Source organism: Excalfactoria chinensis, chromosome Z, assembly GCF_039878825.1.
Source record: "Excalfactoria chinensis isolate bCotChi1 chromosome Z, bCotChi1.hap2, whole genome shotgun sequence".
Classification (NCBI taxonomy): domain Eukaryota; kingdom Metazoa; phylum Chordata; class Aves; order Galliformes; family Phasianidae; genus Excalfactoria; species Excalfactoria chinensis.
In genome coordinates, this window is record NC_092857.1 from 42,584,503 (window position 1) to 42,601,046 (window position 16,544).

Below are 16,544 nucleotides of genomic sequence, written 5' to 3' on the forward strand. Positions count from 1 at the left end.
ATTGCCTTAAAAGAAAACAGCCACATCTACAGTCAGAGGTCAAAATCCCTCTATGCAGCCTGTCTCAGCTGTGACACCTACTGGATAAGGTTTTCCAAATGACTAATGCAAAACAAAATTTCCATGATAGATACTGCTCAGCCTTTGTACTTCAGACATGAAACTGTGAGAGTGCATCCAAAGGAGAGCTACAAAGATGGGGAAGGGTCTGAGGGCGTGTTGTGTGGGGGTGCTGAGGTCCCTCAAGGTGCTCAGTGCATAGCAGAGGAGCTGAGGGGAGCCCTCATGGCAGCTGCAGCTCCTCACAGCGAGTGGAGGGCAGCGCTGAGCTCTGCTGTGTGTGACAGCGACAGGGACCGAGGGAACGGCACGGAGCTGTGCCAGGGGAGGGGCAGCTGGAGGTCAGGGACAGGGTCTGCACCAGAGGGTGGTGGGCACGGCCCCAGTGCTGGAGTTCAGGGTATGTTTGGACACTGCTCTCAAACACAGAGTTTGGATTTTGTGTGGACCTGTGAGGAGCCAGGGGTTGGACTCAATGATCCTTATGGGTCCCTTCTAACCAGGAATAGCCTGTGGTCTGTGCCCCCCACTACTTGCTCTGGTTGCATCATAATCTATCTCCTCCCCATAGTGATGTCCTCTAGGCAGAAATGAAGCAGAAAAAGACCAAGTAATTATCTCACCTGAGAATCTGTGAGCACATACACAATGTGAATTCCCATCTCCCACTCCAGAGTCACTCTCCTCTTGTAGCTGCCTTGAGTACTTTGGCAGCTTTACCTCCTTTATGAGGATCATCCCATCTTGGTCTTACTCTTCAGTGCTGCTCTCAGTTTGTTTAGTTCTGATTCGTCAGCAGAGAAAACTTCACAATTACAGCTAACACCTCAAGCATATCTGCACCTCTCCTCTCTGAAAATTCCTGTTAAAGTTCAGACAGAATTATTAATGGTCACTTGTATTGAAGTCATCACCCCAGTTCAAAGCAATGTTATGCTAAGCAATATGCAAGCCCCCCACGGTTTCACACTATTGTTTGGATCCATTTGCTCTCAAAAGATTTATACTCAAACTGAAATTCAGAGGTAAGTACTTTATTGGGCTTTTTGCAGTAGAGTCAGGATGCACTGTCTGGCTGCAGAGCAAAAACATTAGCAGACAAAATAGCTGGAACAGACAGATAAAGTAAGACAAAGAAACAGGCACACAGTGACCATTTTGCCCACAGTCAGATTGTTATTGTTTTACTGTTCTATAAAATTGTTATTATGCACAATAAACAAAAACAGCAGTAGCTTGGATAGAGAGCAGAGGTTGGTGCTGCCCTGTTCAGTAGCCTCCATCCTGACAGGTGAGAGGAGGAAAGCACAACTACAAAACTAAGAATGGAAGTTCTGATCTTTCACTGAGATTGGAAGGGTAGTGTTGTGAATTAAGATGCAGGATACCCCTTATTTAATAGAAACATTCACCTACCCAATATTAAATAACTTTACAGATTTAAAAAAAAAAAAAAAATTACTGTAGCTTACTCTTGGAGTTGTGAGGCCACTACAAGAGACAGTCCAGCAGAGGGCTGTTAAGTAGATGAAAGAATGGAGATCTTCCATTCTGTTCCTCACAGGAGTGAGGAAAGGCTGAGGTTGCTGGGGCTGTCCAGCATCAAGAAAAGAAGGTTCAGGGAGGATCTTAGTGGTATGTATAAATACTTGGAGAGAGGGTGCAAAAGGGATGGAGACAGGCTCTCTTCAGTGGTGCCCAGTGCCAGGACAAAAGGCAATGTGTACAAATTGAGGCACAGGAGGCTCCTACAGAACATCAGGCAGCAATTCTGTGCTGTGAAGGTGATGGAGCACTGCCACAGGTTGCTCAGAGAGATGATGGAGTCTCCTTGGAGAACTTAAAAGCAGACTCGGTATGGGCCTGGGCACCCTGCTTTAGCTGTTCCTGCTGGAGCAGGGTTGGTCCAGATGGACACAGATGTCCCTGCCAACCTCAGCCTTTCCATGTGTTCAGTTCTGTAATCTTCCTGCTTAAGCACAGCATAAATTATACAGCACTGACCAAGTGTCCTTACTAATTTCACTCTGCAAGCAATCATAAAACATTTAGGTCTAATATGAAATATTCAAGTTGTTCTCTGATTGTTTTTGGATCCTTTATCTATAATTCAAAGAATTCACTGCCACAGCAATTATTAACCATGGATATATTGGATTACAAGTAAGCTGAGCAAGAGAGAGAAGGATATTGAAAACTGAAGGAGTTACCAAAACTAAAACAAAATACTTGTGAATGAAGAATTTTCCTTGGGTACTGAAAACAAAAATTAGTCCCTGGTTTTAAGGCCAGGAAGAACCTTGTTGATAAGTGCTAGAGGTGTTCTTCAAAGCACTGGGTGGGGTTACTATTACTGGCTCTAAGCTGTCCTTGTACCAGATGATCTGCCTGACCTCCCTGTGTTTTGATGCAGTGCATCCCAGCTTTCCACAGTGGTGCACCACAGAGCGTCAACCTGCAGCTCCCACACATCTGAGCTACGAAAGTCCCACTGGAAAGATTTCAGGGCATCTACTTTGTGTGTCACTTGGAAAAAAAAATAAAAATCCCATCATACCATTATCAAAAAGAGCACCAAACCTTCTGATCTCTCGTGGTGCTTACCTCACAAGCACTTTGTGAAGAGGATGGTGGGGTGGGGGTGCAGAGTGAGAGCCTTCAGTCTCAAAGTCCCTCTTGATCTTTCTTGCAGCTGCACTCTATCTGAAACCCACCAGCTTCTAGAGGTCAGGTATCCTCTTTGTCTCTTCCCTGAACACCCCTGCTCCAGGCTTTCTGTACCCATGAGCCCAGGTCCTGCGTGCTCCTGCTGCCCTAACATCTCACAGAACGCCAGTGCTGGGGTAACTGGGACCCTGAAGTACAGCTCCTCTTTGCTGCTGTGCTCCCATCATTTGCCTTCTGTCTTTCCTGGCTGCACAGCTCCTGCCCTCCTTCAAGTTGCCCACCTGCCTGATTGCGTTTTGCTGCAGGGTGGTGTTTTAGGGGTTGGTGAGATATGGGAGTGGACAGAACTGCTAGATGAAGTTTGGCTTTCCTATCTGGCCAAAATAGTCACTGCTATGATTATTCACCCTTTCCCAGGCTATTAGTGGCTTGTAGGTGTATAGAGTTTCAAGAAAAGCATCATCTATTTTCAAGCTAGATAAAGAAATCAGCTACTAGTTATGTTTCTGAATAGAACTGTGAATTTTTGGAGAGACAAACATACATTTGTTATTACTGAGGAACTGAATACTTCTGAAAACCTGGCTCTGTGTTGCTGCTTGCAGTTCTGAATGTGATGCAGTTGCAGGCGGAGACAGTTCAGTGGTGGGAGCTTTCACGTGGATTAGTAGCACAATAGGCGCAGGAGCAGAAGGAACAGTTTGTGCATTGCATCACAGCAACTAAGAAAGGCATATGTGAAATATCACCCTCCCATCAGCCACGCAGGAATACATCTCAGTTCTTTCTTTCTCAGCCAGCTCCTGCTTCAGGGGCAGAGAGGAGCCAAGCCCTGTGTTGGGACTGTGGTCAATGATTGCAGAGGAAAGGGCCGTCCTTGGTGAAGTGGTTATCATGCAAACCTTGTGCTTGCTCCAGGAGAGCTGGGACTTAGCATTCTTTCTGAGCAAAGGGAAAGGAAGGATGGAGCAGGGCAAACCACTGTGCATTTTAAACAGCTTTGATTCTGGGTTGGAGTTTTATGTTAAATACCATGATTCATCTCTATTTATTTTGTTAAGCAGTGAGCAAGCAGAAAGTCTAGCAGCTAAAATGATGTGCCTGAAAGACTCCTGGCAGGCAATCCATCAAGCAAGTATTGATTAGTACTGCCACAGGAACCATTTTGCACACTAAGACCTTTATTCTTTACTCTGACAAATGCTCACTTAGATGTAAATTAGCTGAAGGTGTCCTTCTCTCACACTGTAGGGCTGAATTGGGAATGAAGGTTTGGTCCTCAAAGGGCAGAAGTGTGGAGAGCATGGTAAGAGCTATGAGGGAGAAAAAAAAAGTCTTAAGATTCCACTGCTTGCAGGAGCTGTTATTTTTTGTTCATATATGTATGTATATATAAATACTTAAAGAAAAAAAAAAAGAAAAAAAGAAGAAGAAGAAGTATAGAGAGAGAAGGTAAAACCAAGAATTTCCTCTGGGAGGTAGCATGGTATGATTGGAAAGTCCTCTACCAGCCCAGTGCAGGTTTGCTGGTACTGACCGGCCTGTCCTGTTTTGCCTCCCATGGAGCAGTGTCAGCAGATGCAGTTATCTCACTTAGCTTTACATTACAGCTGGGGACTTCCCCGTGTTGCCCCAGCTGTGTGCATGTCAGTGCAGTGGATAGGGCCAGGCTGTGCTCTTCCAGAACGGTTCTAATAATACACCCTTGACACCTCCAACTGAATGGCTAGTTCTCCCTTAATTTTACAAATCTTTCTAATCTCATTGTAAATGTCAGACTTCAGTTTATAGCCATTGGTTCACATTGCACCTTTCTCTGCTTGATTAAACAGCCTTTCAAGATCCAGTGTTTTCCACTGAGATGCTTCTACACTACAGTCATGGGCTCTTTGGTTACTCCTAAACCCTCCACTTCTCTCAGTGTTGGGCACCTGCTCAGACCCTGATGTGCACCAAAAGCCCATTTTAGCCCTCTCCCTACTCACCTTCACAGGACTGAGTACTCAGATGCAATATTACTCCTTCAGTTTCCTTTGTGTGGGCTGATGTGGGGTCACACCTTTTGTCCTTCCTCTCTGTAGAGACTTGGTAGATTAACTTGCTTAGTGTCTGGTAATGACAGACAGAACATAGTCCTGCATTCCTTCTGGACTCCGCAGTGGTCTCTGGGTCAGTTTCCTAAGTTCAGAAGGCCTGATGGTCTTTGAGTTCCCTGAACTTTGTGCTGTGGGCTATGAAAACAGGTTGTGGTGGTATATCTGCTGATTCCACATTGAACCAACTGTTCCCTGTTTTCTGCCCAAGCACTGTGGTTGGAAGAGCTGGTTCTTGCATTGTAACTAAAACCTTCTCCCAGACCCAGTGGAAATACAAGATGACACACACAGTACGACCCCGTGTTTGGCTGTTTCTAAAAGTGGGATGAGTGGCTTTGTGTCATCATGTATTACCTGTCTAACAGCAGAATCTAGTGACCCCAGCCAAAATCAGGGCTCACAGCCCACATGTTATATTGTTGTTTTATGGGATTCACTGTCATGGAAAACAAGACAAATCATACAGGGAGCAGCCCTGAGAGGAGATGAGAATTTGTCAGGTTGGTGGGTCACCAATAAGCATCTGCCCTACACGGAGACATAATGGGTGGCTTCACTGGTGGAGATAGGCTGTTAAGTATGACAGGTACACAGAGGTCAAATCTGGGGAAGGTCCTGGGTGTTCATCAACACAGTGCTTTAATGAATCAGATGGCATTTAAATGCCCACAGCTGTGTCCAAATGCAGATGAGATTCATTCCCTGCCCTGGGACAGGTGCAGCACACATGAATTGCCCAGGCTGGTGTCTGTAAGATCCCCGCAGTAGCTCAGTGTAGCAACAGCCCTGGTAGGCTGCAGCATGGGTAGAGAAGTGGGGGTCACTCTGCCCCAACTCCTGTTTCCAGGGTGAGCTCCTGGCTCCTTCTCAGATGCAGTACTGTCTCTATTGCCCAGGGAGGTCTCAGAGGATTTTCCTGTATGGCACTAGCTTAGTCCTCATGTGGCAATAGGTAAACACCTTACTATCCCACCTTGCTATCCCACAGTATCTAACTGATACTGTTTGTTTAGGGAGCTTACAATATTGTGGAAGTCAGCTACTTGATCCATCTCATCGAAAGCAGCTAACACACCTGAAACGAAACAGTGCATCTGTATTTCACCAGAGGATTCACAATTCAGTACACACCACCAATGCACCTGAAGTTGCAGTAAAACAACCTGACTGTGAGGTGCATGTTCCGTTATGTCCTGGAGCATTAGATCATGCAGGTAATACATGACTGAGGAGAAAGATGAACCAGTCTTTTCCAAGTCACTGCCTAAATCCACTTTCTGTCTTAGAGAAAATAGTTCATTACAATGCTTTACTGGCACTGATTTTGAATAACTTCAGCTTCACTGGTTTCAGTGCAATTTTAGCACTGGCCAAAGCAAATTTGTTATAGATTCCATACCTCAGTGTCTTTTGAGGCCAGTATAACATGTAATAATCTTAGTAAGGCTGTAAGTTTTACTCTTTCAGATGTTTCTGGGTTTATTTTCTCTTTTGCAACTAATTATTCCAAGAGCAGGTGGCAGGGGAGAGGGTGAATGCATCTGTGGAGACATGTTCAATCTCAGCTATTTAAGCAGCAATTAGTTGTAATCTCTCCTAATTTATTAACTTGGGCAGGATTTGGCATCACAAAGTATTAGTAGCAGTTCATCAGCAACAGTTTATCTGTATGCTTCTAATTGAACCTCTCACACAACTACTTCAGCCTATTAGATTGCAGTGGTAGTACAGTGTGAATACACTGCTGTATAAACTGATGTGACCACACATATTTTATTATTTGTAGTCACTGGAGACTCTCTGTTCTGTTCTGTTCCTTTGCTCCCTGGGACTATTCTCACTTCACAGCTCAGGTGTGAAGTGTTGTCTCCTCATACTAGGGACAAGCAGAGAAAAAACATGGGGATACACAGGGTAGGATTAAAATTAGGGCCCTGATAGAGGAAAATGTGCAACTGTGAATGATCAGGGTCTAATTCTGTCCCTGGTTTTGCAGGACAGGTCTCAGAAGTGACACCTGCAGTCAGATGCACACACTGGCTTGGGTCTCATGCCCTGCTTCCTGTTCTGCTTTGCTATCTGGTGGTGCCTCTTCACCACTGCTCAGCACCTTTCTTTGCTGTGTGTGCTTCTGACTCCCTCCTTGTAATGTATCTACACGTGGATGCCAGAAAGTGTTAGCAAGATGCTCCAGGGCTGCCAGGGCAAGGCAACCAAAGGGGTCTCTCATCCCCAGGGCCTTACCAACTCTGGTCTTCCTTCCCCTTGCCAGGGCACACATCTAGCCTTTCCTATGTTGGCCCCCAGCGCTGATCTTAGGATTTTGCTTTCCCTTCTGAGAAGTTAGGAGGCAGCTCCTTGGTGGCCAGCATACTCTCTGAAGCTTGTGAAGGCTTTGCAGGCATGCCCTGCAGCATCCTGTGTTGCTCCTTATGGAAACTGGTGTTAAGAAAACCTCACTAACCAAGGGAGCAGGGCTGGAAAAATAGTCAGTACTCTGGAAATGCTCTCCACTGATGCTCTGTGTAAGCACTTACCTCAGTGTGCATTCCACCTCTAGAAACAAACAGTGGCAGTTGCCTCAAGAATATCCTGTCCCGGGGACTTCCTTAGTTTAGTTACAGCCTTTGTTACTTCCCTTTATGTGTTTAAAACCTATTATTGGCAAATGTTTCCATATTCATGTGTAATTATGAGGGCAGAATTACCCAGCTGCCCATCCACTACGACATTCAGTATTTGAGGCATTGCCTTAAGTTCCACTGATGACTTCTCTTTCTGAAATTAATCCTTCAGACCTTGAAGCTGTGTGAAATACTTACCTTTTTCAAAGGCCTGTTTAGCTATCAGTGCTGGTAGGCAAGGGTGTATTTTCACATCACCACTCCATGTTCAGCATCTGAGGATATTCTGGTACCACCCTGGCATGCAGGCTGCTCATCAATGCCAGGTCAAGTTGCTGCTTTCATCACGATTCATTCCAAAAGGAACAGTGAAAGATAGTGAGTTAGCTGCTAGGTGTTTTCCTACAGACCTTAGCCAAGTAACACTTGCTAGGAGGAAAGCTCCTGATTGCCTCCACCCCTATTTCAGCTGAAGATGAAGCTGCAAAAGACCTTCTGAAGAGCAGTGACAGCCATTTCCCTTTCCATCACCGCACCCACTGGAGTAGTTAAATCTTCCATTTCCATGCCAGTAGGTGGCATTGCTTACTCTCTTAAGTGCCTCAAACCCGAGATAGCATTCAGTCTTGCCTTCAGAAGTACCCTGCTAGAAAGTGGTACAGCCTTTCCCAACACTACTACAGCATCCAAGACCAGAGTCTGAAGTTAGGCTGGTTCGAGCATTTTCTTGTTGGAAATGCAGGAGCAGAAACAAGGTTGTTTTGTGCTGTAAGAAAATATATAAACAGGGTAATATGATGTGATTACTCATGTTATTAAAGAACTACAGTACATGCCCTTATCATTTCTACAGTGGCTTACCAAGAATGAAGACAGTCTGCTGCTCAATGGAGCTGTGCCACCAGTAATTACAACGCTGTCTTGCACTAGGTTGCAGTTATGGTTGCAATCATGTCCTGTGTTACTCCATGGCACAGACAGCCAAGGATGCGACAATGCCATTTTGTCCCCAGTGGACAGCCATTTCCTGTCCTGGAAATAAAGACATGGGACATAATTTCTCTGTCATAAACTGGGGGAGTTTTCCAAGTGGATGTTGAAAGTTCCTGGTTTTGACACTGCAAATGCAATTTTGCTGAGAATCAGCACTCCAGGAAAGGGAACTTGGCTAAGTAGGGTTGGCCATAGTGCTGCCACAGGAGACTGGTGCCTACTGGCTACTGGGAGAGATGCCGCTTATAAGGAGAAAGGCAAGCAGCACAAAGGCAACGGGAAGTCTGAATGGTGAAAAACCCAGATGTTGTCCTGAATCCAGGAAAAAATAAATAAATAAATAAATAAAATCAAAAAACAAACAAAAAACCCCAACACTTAGATATCTACATTACTTAAGGGAAAAATTACGTGTCTCAACTCTTTGTTGTCAGGGAGTATCCTAGAGCACTGTCCCAGCAGCTGGTACTGCTCCATTAGACTTATGGGCAGAAGATCTATTCTCAGCCCACCCATGAGGGGACTACTAAAGAGGACAGACTACTAAAGAGGACAGACAGGATACATTAAGTGACATGACTGGGATCACTCTGGACAGGTATCTCTGAAACTAGTGGCTATCATGTTACTCATCTTGATGCAGGGAAGTAGAGGGCAAAGCACAACTTTTTAATTAACTGTCTCTGTATCACTGCCCAGATCAATAGGATAAGGTGTCCCATTGGAGCATCTAAATCTACCTAAAGGTGATGTGTCTCAAGTATAATGATGAGGGACTGTGTGATTCACTGGCTGCCTCTAAGGGGATTCTGTGCAGAGAACAGCCTATAGAAAAAGGATTGAAGGTGGAAGCAGGCTTAGTTCAACCCTGGAGTACCATACAGCATAACCACGGGGCATGGGTGGTCAAATACCAATATTTTGCTATCTGTTAGAAAACTCTGCTTCTTGCTGTCAAGATGATGTGCTGCACGTGTCATTGATCTAGCTCCAGAGGTCAGTATGACTATGCCTTTCTTTGCATGGCAAGCAGGCCACTATTTTCTGTGCTATGCATGGCATCTGACTCAGGTATGGAATTCATTTGATGTCTCATACAAGCTGACTGTGGCAAAGACAATCAGGCTGCTTTTGGTTCTGTAGTGATTTCTCTATCCTATCAAGAGCTGTACCCATATTTTGTTTAGAAAAGGCTCATTGGAGTTTATGTCCACCATTTCAGGAGTTCAATTAAATGAAATGGACCAAACTGTGTATGATCTCTCCCTTACAGCAGGAAACCTTGATCTATATCAAAGAGAGGCCAACCCTGGCCTTGATGACATAGGCTCAGGAACCTGTGCCACAGAGAAGGCACCCTGTTGGCAAGACCTCAGAGCACAGACAGTGACTCCAGCCCACTTCCCTCTATGCCCAAATCTGAAAGGTTCTATTTTCTACCTTCTCCCTCCTGCTGCTGACCAGAGATGAATAAGTTGGCTTCTGAACATGAGCTGTGTAGCAAGTGCAAGGTCTGGGGAATACATTTCCTTATCAGGTGACCACTGTTAAATATTTTTCAGTTTGTATCATAATATTCCTTTGTCCCAGACTGAAGACTCTTGAATGAAGAATATAATTAGCATCAGACAATGCTCACTGTGAATTAAAATACTTTCAATTCCATTGTATGTTAATTCTATGGAGTCTACTTCAATTATTCTTTCATGGTTTATTTTTAAATTGCTGCAAAGCACCAGAGTCTATTCTTCTTGGAAAGTGACGTATAACAAGGTGTGGGATGTTCTTATGGAAGGCATCAGGTTGCCTTCTCACGCAGTGGCTTTACCATTTTTGGTTGCAGTATCCTAGGGAAAATTTGAGGGCAATTCAGGTCCCCGAACACATCTACCCAGTACCATTTTAGACATCTGACATGTTCAAACCCTCTATCTAGAATAGACAGATCCATTATGGAACCTATTGGTCCACAAGGTTCACAGCTGACCCCAAGGCATAGCTCCAGTAGTTTGCTCCTATGTAATGCAGTACAGATTATGTATTGTCTATTCATGTGCCAATGGAAGGAAATCACTGTTCGCTAACACTGGAGTTGTTTAGGGGAAATTAGCCCCTGGGGTTTAAAATCAGTTCATCACTTGCTTACTCAATGTCATGCCTAGAACATCTTAGCTAGGAGAGACTTGCATAAGAAAGGGAGTGGAAAACAAAGAGGCTTGTATGCTAGGAAATCAGCTGGTTTAAATAAATTAGTGGATGTGCACGATGTCTGTTTTGATAATAAGAAATAACAGAACTCTCTGTTTCACTTGTGCAGTCAAGGAGCTGACAGCCAAGTAAACCATGCTTCAGCAGGTTGATTATTTCTTTTGTGTTGTTTTTTTTGTTTGTTTGTTTGTTTGTTTTCTTTTGTGTGTGTGTTTTTTGTTGTTGTTTTGTTTTGTTTTTCTTTTTCTTTTTCTTTTTTTCCCCTAGCGGTTAGGAAATCCCACTCCTCTACCTGTGATGGTCTTGGCTGCAAATTTCACAGGACAGGTTGACCTGGGCTATCCAGTTCCTCTGACTGAGAGTCCTCTAGGGAGCATGAATCAGTAGCAGAGGCACAAAACACATTGTGTCTTCTCCTTGAACTTGGCTGTGGCCCTGTTCTGCTGTTGGCAGCCCTTTCCCAACTCAGATCTTAGCACTGCAGGGTATGTCATCACTGGTATGATATACACTTGCTAGGACAGAATTAGCCCTGAAATGGCCAAGAGCTGGGAATGGTTCAGGTGCCTGAGTGAGGAGCTGCTGGTGAATGTGGAGATCCCAGCCTGAAGGTGAACCACTCAAACACAGACACAGAGCTTCCAGGAGTGTTTCAGCCTTTACTACAAAACCTGGTTGGTTTTGCTGGCTCTATAATGGGAAGGAGTTCAACAGAAAAGGGAAAAAAGAGGACTCCTTCCTTGCTCACACTTTATGTGGCTGTGTTCAGAGAACTCTTCCTGAATGATGTAAAAATAAGGTTATTTTTGAAAGAAAATGACAGTGTGTTGTCTTTTATAGTGTAAAGGACAAGTGAAACCAAGGATTTAGTACCAAAACAAATCATCTGTCCAGTAGCTTTTGGGAGATTTTGGATTCTGTCATAGATAGAGTTGCAGCATGTTACTTTCCAGATATGAAAGGCCACAGAAAAGAGTGGTGCAAAGCCTCTGGAAGATGGTAGTGCTGGAGAGGCTTAGTGTTTTCTGTCATAAAAAAGATAAGTTGTGTAAGCAAGTTTTGGGATGTTTATTTGTTTCTAACTATCTATACTGACTACCAAACACCAGAAGCAGCAGGAAAAAAAACAGGATATAAAGCTCCATGGGACTGTGCTTGGTGCCGGAAAGCTAGAAAAACAACCCAGGAGTACAAGAGGGCATAAAATGACATACTGTTTTAACACTTTCTGCATGTGCCCCTGAAACACTGTGTGACAACTGGATTAGTAGTCAATGGATATCTCTTCATTAACAAGGAGATGTAGTGATAGCCTGGTCAGAATGTGCTGTGGACAGAATGGCTGTGTGTTTCCTTGTAGATCCAGTCATTGAATCCCAGTGTTTCTCTATTTATAGAGCAAGACTAGCATCAAACTGAGGTGTGCCAGATGCTCATCATGCTAGGCTGGAACTTGCGGGTGCCATCTAAGACCAGAATCCAGCTTTCTAGGCATGTTCCAAGCATGTAGTGAAGAAAGCTTTCAGCCTGCATGAAGCCCACTGTTCCTTGGGCACAAAAACAGCCACCAGACAGTTGGAGTCCCATCAGACCACTCTTGAAATATGTTTAAATTGGATTTCTGGGCTTTCTCCTTCAGTTAGAGAAGGTACTTCCAAGATCATGTCATTTATTGGTTAGAAGTAGCCATCACTGTGTTTGGCAAGGAACTGTATGTTTTAGAGTAGTCTGAGAGCACATAGCATATGCCAGTGATTGCTCTTCTAGAAAAACAAATTGGCCAGGATCCTTAGATGAATCTCTGCAGGCTTCAGTGTGTCTTCTGTATCATCTGGCAATGACCCAAGGGAGTAAACTGAGGCACAGCAAAGTGTTTAGGCTCTTCTCAGGGCATTTGCAGTAACAAAATGAGATTACAAGATCTTTTGCCCATGCTAGACTTTAGTCCAGCTAGCTGATAGTATGCAAGGGTGTATTTTGGGTGAAGTTTCAATCTGGGGTCCATTCCATGCCTTCTTTTCTTCTTCTACAAATCTCATCGTAAAATCTTTATAGTACCTATTTAGAACTATATAATCATGTTTCAGATCTAGGTGTTATAATTTCTTTAACATCTCACCACAGGTAGGTATTGACCCACAGACCAGGCCTGCTCCTACCTATAGACTTGAAATGTTCATTCCTGCGGCCTGTATGGGAAGACTCTTAGAAAAGAAACAAGATAAAATTACTCTAGATATCTTTAGAAACTCATTATTGAGTGTGGTGCCTGAGCTGAAGGTAGGAATATGGATTACTTGCTTTAATATAGGGATTTCTTGCTCCAGGTACGTGTTAAAACTTCAGCTATGCTTTGTCTCCAGCGTAATAAACTGTCTATGGCAAGAGTGAAGAGCTTGGTGGCTGAGAGAGTGCTACAGGTTAAAGGCATTGATCACCCCCACTGGAATAAGTTCTCCTGCAGCAAGTGACCTTTTCTGAGGCCAAATTGTATTAAGAAATATTTCTGAACTTCTTAGCTTGCATTTAATTTCAGCAAATAATGAAGAAAATTTAAAATAGCAGTATGTTTCATAATTTGTGTAATACTGTCTTTTTCCTAACTGTACACTAGGGATGAATGGTAGAAGTTTATGTCCTATTGCATAATTAACCAATTCATGCAGATCTTTACTGATTTTTCATGAGTTTGGATACTTTTGCAGAGCAATGATGGGCTTCTCCTAGGAGATTTTTGTTCCTTCTTTTGCATTTCACTGCTTATGATAGAGACTTAAGGAAATAACCCAGACTTCCTTACCTTTAACTTCCTATTTCTTTTCAGTAGCTCCCAAGAGACTTGCAACTTTATCTTTCTGATCAAATGATGTATGTAAGATCTTCCAGATCTGTGTATATTTTTAACTTTCAGGATTTTAGACCCAACTTAGAATATGAAGGAACATCAATAGTTTTCATGCAGACAGCTCTATCTTGAATGGCTTGTTGTCTGTCTCTGGTACTGCCTAATAGCACTGAGTTTTTCCAGAATGGTTAATGTATTTGGGTGGCCACTTTAGCACCAGGTTGGATGTCAAATGATCAGATAATGGAATCATAGAATTATTTGAGTTGGAAGGAACTGTTGGTGGTCATCTAGTCCAGCTGCCCAGGAAGGACACCTACAGACGGACCAGGTTGCTGGAAGCCTGACGCTGAATATCTCCAAGGATGGGGCATCCACCACCTATCTGGGCAACCTATGCCAGTGCTTCACTATCCTCATCATAAAAATCTATTTTTCTTATATCTAACCTAAATCTCTTCTCTTTTAGTTTGCAACCATTTCCCCTTATCCTATCACATCATGCTCATCTAGAGTCTACTCTTTCTTATAGTTGCCCTTTAGACACTGAATGGCTGCAATTATGTCTCTTCGGAGCCTTTTCTTCTCCAGGTTCCAGATCTTCTAAGAAAGTCTGAAATCTCTGTCAGTGGCATGAGATGTGGGTCTTGACATTCTTATTCAGGCAGCATGAAGCGAGGCTACTTTTTGAGTGGGATCAGGGGCTAAATCTGCTTTGTTCTCTTGTTCATCAAATCTTGGGTGTCATCCAAATAAAATGACTGGACCTTTCCTCTGACCGAATTTAATGAACAGATCTTACAGCTTGTGTTTGACTTTCTAGGTGCTGAATTGCATCCTTGGGGGATAAGGAGCAAGGGAAAAAATTTAACAAGTAAGAGCCAAAAGTTGGACTTGAGTGTATGGAAGAACAGCAACACCATCATCTTTCTCCCAGCTGACTCACTCAAGATTTACGTGGCTGAACATGTGAGCAGGAAGAACTGCAATGCTGGCTTTGACACTCTCCTCTGGGGACTGAGGGGGATTAAAGTGGTGAGTACTGATCCATTACCAAGGGGGACAATGAGCATACAACCATTCAAGAAATGATACAAAAACACTTTTTTCCTGCTTGTTTCTCTCAGGTTTCCCTGTGTGCTGGATCTTCAGTGATCTGAAGTCATACTTATAAACGTGATGTGAGCCAGTTAGTGTACACCTGAAAGCTAATTGTGAGCTGGATCAGAGCATTTCTGCATAAAGACTTAGTTCACACTGGAGGCTTTACATGAAATCCACAGTAAGGTTTCACAGTGAAGGTATCACATTATCAAATTCATCTCCAGCATAAGATCCCTTTCCATTTATATTTTCATACAGGGAGCTAAATATATATACTTCATACAATCAGAATGCACAAGCCCAAGTAATGAAATAAAAGTCTCCAAAGGTAGGGAGGACATGCTGCATATGCATTCAAGGAGTAATTTTTGCAATGAGATATTTCCAGGTCTTGGTGTCCATATCAACCTTGCATCAAACACCTTCCCCAAATCTGCACTAATCCCCAGATTAACTGTAAAGGGAAGGTATTTGCAGGTTGTAGAAAACACTCTGCTGTGAATTTTGAGTTGCATTTAGCAATCGTTTGTCTAGAGTGGTTGCAAAGCAAGCTCAGTTCATGCAATTTCAGCTGTGTGCTCCCTCCAGAGGATTGTGTCAGACAGGAAAGGCCTGTAACTTTTAAAAAGGTCATGGCTGGTCTCCCGTGGGGCTTAGATTGCCCTTCTCCATCCTTGGGGAATATATTAATTTTCCAGTGGGTCTGTGTGGTTGTATGGAGAGAAAGGATGGTGTAAGTTCTTGGAACAAAACATGAGGCTGGGATTTAAGTAAGTTTGAGGCTAGAGGGGAATAGGCCTGAATAGGACTCCTCTTGGGTTGTTAAGTACTGATTTATTAAGATGATTTACCCAAGTGCAAGGACCCTTAAGCTCAAGTTTGATTTCAGTGGGGTGAAAGAGAAAGCTGTGTTTTGAAAACAAGACAGAAAACTGATCAACACAAGAAAAAGATTTAGGAAAGAGGTGCATTCATGCAACTGAAAACTACATGAGGACTGCTGAAAGAAGGGACTTATCACGTGAGACTTTATTGATAGAAATGGACCAGCAGTATCTACTTCAACTCTACAGTTTGCAAATGTCTTTGAAGGTGGTGTGAGAATGAATAGCAGCAAAAAAAAAAAGAAAAAAAAAAAAAAAAAATTATTAACCAGTCAGAAAAATAAATCATTATGTGGATCATACAATTTATATAATTGTGTTCTCAGTGGGATTTTGAACATAATTAAGAAATAAAGAATATTCATGAAAACACTATTTTCTTGTTTTACCTTTCATCCCAAATGTTTTGAAAGGCCAGAAGAAGTCATAACAGAATAAGTTAGTAAACTGATTTTGCTTGAATTCATGTCCAGTAAGTGGGAGGCCTCCTTCATGAACTCCACAAACTGCACAAATTGCAAGGATTATCTGACATGGAAAGTAGCAAACCTCCACAGGATTCTGGGGCTTTTTTGCTAAGTTTTTGGAGCTCTAGAATTACTGGAACTTCAGACTGTGATTTTACATCACTTCTTCTAAGGGCTGATGATTAAGCTCTGGATCTTTGGATAAATTCTGAATAGCAGTGCACCAGTGGTTGGACCGGGCCAGGCCTCTGTCCCTCTGGCTCCGGATTTTGCCTCAATAACAGGTGCTGAAGGGGAGGCTGACAGATACACTAATCTGTGTGACTAAAACTAGTAAGCTGATTGACACAGAAATACACGCCTTCAGCCTTTGTCTACATCATCTGTTAGGCACTGTGCATGGTTCCCTGACACTGTGTCTTCCTCCATGTCTGTCCAAGCAAATTTCATGCTCAGTTTTGGGTTACAAAACTCTTCCTCTAAGCTGCTACCTTTTTTTTCCTTCTCCCACTTCCTGGGGTGACCCAGCTTACAGAGCTTTTGGAAATTTATCTTTTGCAATACACATTGTAGCCATCAGATGACAGGTGGCAAGG

The 16,544-nt window shown here is 43.3% G+C and overlaps 1 protein-coding gene across 1 annotated transcript in view; it reads left to right on the forward strand.

Annotated features, from left to right (window-relative positions):
• The window catches only part of PSD3 (pleckstrin and Sec7 domain containing 3), a 137,776-nt gene extending 122,795 nt beyond the window's left edge, over positions 1–14,981 (forward strand). The window contains exons 17-18 of the mRNA XM_072360361.1: positions 14,317–14,528; positions 14,621–14,981. Coding sequence (XP_072216462.1) covers positions 14,317–14,343 — 27 coding nt within the window. The 3' untranslated portion in view covers positions 14,344–14,528; positions 14,621–14,981. The remainder of the gene's footprint in view (positions 1–14,316; positions 14,529–14,620) is intronic.
• The last annotated feature ends 1,563 nt before the right edge of the window (positions 14,982–16,544 follow it).